Source organism: Lactuca saligna, chromosome 4 (genome assembly GCF_052625555.1).
Source record: "Lactuca saligna cultivar CGN05327 chromosome 4, ASM5262555v1, whole genome shotgun sequence".
Classification (NCBI taxonomy): domain Eukaryota; kingdom Viridiplantae; phylum Streptophyta; class Magnoliopsida; order Asterales; family Asteraceae; genus Lactuca; species Lactuca saligna.
In genome coordinates this window covers 202,672,125-202,677,865 of record NC_136420.1, presented here as the reverse complement: position 1 = coordinate 202,677,865, position 5,741 = coordinate 202,672,125, and the positions used below count along the sequence as shown (strand labels likewise).

Genomic DNA, 5,741 nt, shown 5'->3' with positions numbered 1-5,741 from the left:
TGGACACCCGTTAAGTCATAATAGAAGTCTCTAAATAGATGACTTAATCTAAAAACATAAACTTAACAATTTGAAAAAGACGAATTTTATTAACGGAACGGGTTGCAGAGACGGAAAGTTTTCAGATTGTGACACATAATCATTTATTTACCATCTTTCAAGTAAAACTCAACAAGCTCTTTTGGTGATTCAGAAATTCTAACATGATCTGGCAAATTCACTACATACTTCACTGCATTACCCAACATCAGTGACTGATTAGATGTATTTCCACATCACTTGTTGATTAACAAATTCTTCTTAATATGAAATGTAAAAGAAGAAGTGCAAAAGACTACCTTTAACCTCATCCATATGGCCAGGTTGTCCTGTGTGTTCTCCATTATTCACTACTCTCTTAAGAATGCCACCATTTTTACAGACATCTAATACTGTGATCCATGACAGAAGCTCTACCTCAAATGATCAACAAATAAATAAAAAAGGTAAATATAAACATATGGGCTCAATTTAGAACCATAAGATTATATATATATATATATATATATATATATATATATATACACACACACATTAATTTTGAGGTCAACAACTATTTTTGCAACATCTATAGGAGAATTCTTTATAAATTGTTGCTTTACCAACAAACTCTTGACCCTGTTTTGAACCTGAAGACTGGACTTTGTTGGCCACAGTTACTTATACATCCACAAAATAGGATTAGCTGGTATACGCTTTAGAAACAGGCTATCAGTAACACCTACTCGAATAAAGAAGGAGCAACTACAGAAACTGGATAAAGTCTTGACCAGGTGAAGCAAAAGAGATGAATTGTTACTTCAAATTAATCAATTTGTAACTTAAGAGGAACCATATGTATAGACGATGCAAATAAATGGGAAACAAAAGCAATATGCATATCAACAGCAAGTGGAAGTAACACATTCCAGCTCTCATTTCATCTTGTCGAGTTGGTGGAGTCCTTCTAATATCATCTGTACGAAAAGCAACTTCAATCTGCAAATCACGTAACAGTAAAACACCAATTAATCTTCATAAAGATCTTATAAACCGTCAGTTGATTGTCAGGCTTTTTCTGCTTCATCCGACTGTCTTCCACCACGGTTAGTCTGTGAGTTCTTATCTGGGGTTACATCCTACTCCATATTTCCTTGTTTTAGGATAACAAATCATTAGTTAATGTTACCGTAGACTCATAGAAAATAAGTGGAAATAATTATGTGATAAAAGATTTTATAGTTAATAGACCTCATTGTCCACATCAATGGTAGAAGCAGAAGTGGTATTTTCAGCTTGCACATACCTCACCTGCACTATGGGTTTAGAAGGGAAACAAACGTTAAAGTGCATACTTACCAGAAGGTAATTTGGACATATCCACAAGACGCAGGTAAATAATTATTTTTATTACCGTTAAAAGCTCCAAGCGATGGCAATCAGCGTCAAGAACGACAATTGGAGGGATACGTTTCTTTGTTCAAACGAAGAGGTACAGTGAAAACGTCAATGTAAGCATCAAGAAAAAAACAAAAAGGGAGGAAAATGACACATAAATTATTACCTATACCGAAAGAATTGGAAAACCCTAAAAAAAATCAAAATCGATGAATTTAGGGTTTTCACGGGAGGTTTCCAGGTTCAACCACGATTGATCAAAACCAAAGAGAACCGAACCACTTCAATTGCTGAACTAATTTTGCTTCGATTTCTCTATATGGCAAAGGAATCGTACCCCAAAACGAAGGAATATATAAATATAAAGAGAAACACCGGATGCGGTCATTGTATTTTGTAATAAAGCATCGGGTGGGGATCGAAATTGCAGAAGAAGAGCAGTTGTGTGAAGTAGAAGAACCATAGACCTGGTGAAGATGATGGAAGGAGTTGGTAATCCATTCGTGGCCGACCTGTGGCTATATCGTTGGATGGATAGAATTGAAAATAGAGAAGAAGAATTGAGAGATGGATGGAGTCGGTGAGGAAAATCGGGAATAGAGTCTATGGCGGTGGGATGGTTTTAGGAATTTTTAATCGGAAGAGAATAAGAAGCAGTGGACAGCAGCCAATCAAAAGAAAAACTGTTAAAATTTTTCACATCTTTATATATATATATATATATATATATATATATATATATATATATATATATATATGAATATTATTATTAACCTTAATAATTATAATAAGAAGAAATTTCATGTATTTTCATTTAAATTAGAAAATTGTAAAAATAAGCAAACTTTAAGCATTATCGACAGTTTTTTTGAATTATTCTATTCGGTCGACAATCGTCTAAATTATTTAAAAAAAATTTCAATTTACCTACAAACTGGAACAGATTTAAAATTGCTAAAATAAGTTGCTAATCGAGCAAAAAAAATTTGGATCACAACGGTACTTTTATATTTGTCGCTAACCAATCCGTCTCATATCGAATGTAAAATTCTCTCAATAAGTGGGGCTTGTGTGGTAGTGATATTTATGATAATTTAACAAAATATATGTATAACTTGTATGATTTATGTCATTTGATGAATTTTGATATACCGAATGGAAGATGAACTCCACATGATTAAAATCGAGAATAGGAAAAAAAAAAAACATGGTGTTTATATACAATCAGAGTATGAGAATAGGAAGAGCCTCCGATACGATATTTGCTTTTAGAATTTTATATGATAAAATGTTTGAGAGATTCATTTCATTACTTGGGAACCCTATGTATTACATGGGTGTATTTAAAACAATTAAATATGTATAAACATTTGGAAAATTTGAATTTATATGAAAAATAAGAAAAATATTGAATTACTAAAATTAAAGTGTTTTTTTTTCTCTTTTAAATTTAAACAAATCATTTAGATAAAATAATCAAAGCAAATTAATGAGATTTTATTTTAAGATTTTGAAGTTATAAAGAAAGTCTATTAATGAAATTGATATGCATTTATTATTAAATTTAAATACCATATAAAATTTAATAAAATAAGAAAACCACAAAATTACATATAGAATAAAAATTAATTGAAAATAACCACAAAATGACATGTGATAAAATGAATAAAAGTATGACAAGTGGCAAAAAAAAAACCTTCATTTATTAAAGAAAGATGTGTACCAGCTTAACCTATACACATGAAGCTAAAAAGAGCCTAACGGTAAATGATTAAAAAGAATAAAACTTTTCTGTCTTTTGTTTTAACTTTTACTAACTTAATTACCCTCAAGGGTAAATATATCCAACAAACTGATGTAGATGTAGATGCTGATATAAATCGATAGGATCCACTTTATTGTTAAAGGTTGACATGATTGATCTTTTAAGGATCACCATAAGATTTACTGTTATTATCTATAGGTTCGCAAATAAATACAACCATGCATTCAATTTGCTCACTCAGCCATGGAGTTCTACCTCTTAGTATCAACTATTGTTGCAACAATCTTTGTCTCTATTCTTGTACACCGTTTACTACTCCCTATCCTCCACAGAAAGAATGAAAACGCTGGGAAGAACCAAAAGCCACCACATGCAAAAGGAGCATGGCCGATAATCGGACACTTACACCTTTTAGGTGGACCTGAGCTACCTCACAAGGTTTTAGGTGGCATGGCAGAAAAACATGGCCCCATTTTCACCATTAAGCTTGGTGTTCATCAAGCTTTGGTGGTAAGTGATGCTGCGATTGCTAAGGAGTGCTTTACAACCAACGACAAGGCTTTTGCAAGTCGACCGAAAACAGAGGCATCACAAATCATGGCCTATAATAATGCGGTGTTTGCCCTGGCTCCATATGGGGACTATTGGCGAAAAGTGCGCAAGATTGTTGTGTTGGAGGTTCTTTCGCAAAGAAGAGTTGAGATGCTTGGACATATCCGAGCTTCAGAAGTTAGAGCATCAATTAAAGATTTATATGATAGTTGGGTAAAGAACAAACCTAGTGAAAGTTCCGAGATGGTGAAGGTGGATATGAGTCAATGGTTCGGGACCTTAATTCTAAACATTATGGTTAGGATTATTACAGGAAAGAGGTTTTCGCCAAATGATGAAGAAGGGGTTGAATTTCAGAATGTCGTGAAGAAATTCTTTGAGTTATTGGGGGCATTTGTGGTTGCTGATTTTATACCTTATCTAAACTGTTTGGATGTGGGCGGATACAAAAAAGTGATGAAGAATACTGCGAAGGATTTGGACAATATCTTTGACAGATGGTTAAAGGAGCACAAACAGGAGAATAAGTCTATACAGCAACATGAAGGGAACCAAGACTTCATGCATGCGCTAATTTCCTTTCTTCGAGGTGCTTCTAAAGATAAATTCTTGGGTTTTGACCATGATACAATTATCAAAGCGACATGTCTAGTAAAGTCAACCTTTTTGATCTCATTGTTACGTGATTCATTTATATATTTTTTCAGCTTAATTTTCACGTAGCTATAACCTAATCCAACGTTTGGTGTAAATTTCTACTGACAGCAACTCGTAGTAGGAGGTGTAGACACGACATCTGTGACAATAACGTGGGCTTTAGCATTGTTACTCAACAACCCAAAAGCATTAGAAACTGCCCAAGAGGAAATTGATGAGCATGTTGGAAGGGACAGACTGGTGGAGGAGTCGGACCTGAAGAACTTAGTCTACCTCGTTGCCATTATCAAAGAAACTTTACGGTTATACCCAGCGGGTCCTCTCTCAGTTCCTCACGAGTCACGGGAGGACTGCATTGTGAGTGGCTACAACATTCCAAAAGGAACTCGTCTTTTGGTAAATCTTTGGAAGTTGCAACGTGACCCAAATATCTGGTCAGATCCCGAGGAATTCAAGCCTGAGAGATTCTTGACAAGTCACAAGGATATCGATGTCAAGGGAAACCATTATGAATTGCTTCCTTTTGGTAGTGGAAGGAGAATGTGCCCTGGTGTTTTATTTGCCCAACAGATTTTGAGTTTAACGCTAGCTAGTTTGATACAACAGTTTGTGCTCAAAAAACCATCAAACAAACCTGTTGATATGACTGAAAGCATGAGTATGACTAACAGAAAAGCAACACCACTTAACGTCCTTTTGGGCCCTCGTTTATCCTCCAATATGTTGAATGTTGGTTGGTGATATATCAACTTCAAATGACATAAAAATCCCACTTCATCAATCATTCTCCATAAAGCCATCAGTTATGGTGGGGGCAAGTAAAATAATCCAATTTGGACAACAAATATGGAAATGTGGTCGATTTTTAGTACGGTTTTAGAATACTCCTATTACTTATATAGTTAATACAAGCTTGATAGTTATTATGTAATGAAATAAAAGCTTGATAATTATTATGTAATGAAGTCATGTGGTTGTATTCTGCTCATCTGGTTTATATATGTGTCTGTACTGATAAGTTTCCACTTGATAATTTTTCATTGTCACAATTAAGTTTATATATGTGTTATCTCCGGATTACCTTTCATATGATAGTGTTACAAGAAATATTTGTCAATTAAATATCTATACTATGCTATAAAAGATGAAATTTTCATTTCCACACATGCATTTTAAATTCTATGACTTTTCAATTTCTTTTTAACTAATAATGATTATAAATTAGTTAATAATATTAAATAAATGCAAAACCTAAATTATAATTCTAAGTTAACTAAATTTAAATATTACAATAACATATTTTACTTCTACTTATAATTATATCTTTAACTTTTAACATGTTAGGTTTAAT

The 5,741-nt window shown here is 33.4% G+C and overlaps 1 protein-coding gene across 1 annotated transcript; it reads left to right on the top strand.

The window, feature by feature from the left end:
* Nucleotides 1–3,391: 3,391 nt before the first annotated feature.
* LOC145043256 (cytochrome P450 CYP82D47-like) lies at nucleotides 3,392–5,431 on the top strand. Its single transcript, XM_078991859.1, has 2 exons — nucleotides 3,392–4,384; nucleotides 4,499–5,431. The coding sequence occupies exons 1-2, from the start codon at nucleotides 3,425–3,427 to the stop codon at nucleotides 5,129–5,131; spliced, it is 1,593 nt and encodes a 530-aa protein (XP_078847985.1). The 5' UTR covers nucleotides 3,392–3,424; the 3' UTR covers nucleotides 5,132–5,431.
* Nucleotides 5,432–5,741: the final 310 nt, after the last annotated feature.

Excerpts from the sequence above, each read along its gene's own strand:
- LOC145043256 (XM_078991859.1), top strand. The coding sequence starts at position 3,425 with ATGGAGTTCTACCTCTTAGTATCAACTATTGTTGCAACAATCTTTGTC. Across the intron at positions 4,385-4,498 it reads TTATCAAAGCGACATGTCTA|CAACTCGTAGTAGGAGGTGT; the intron begins GTAAAGTCAACC and ends TTCTACTGACAG.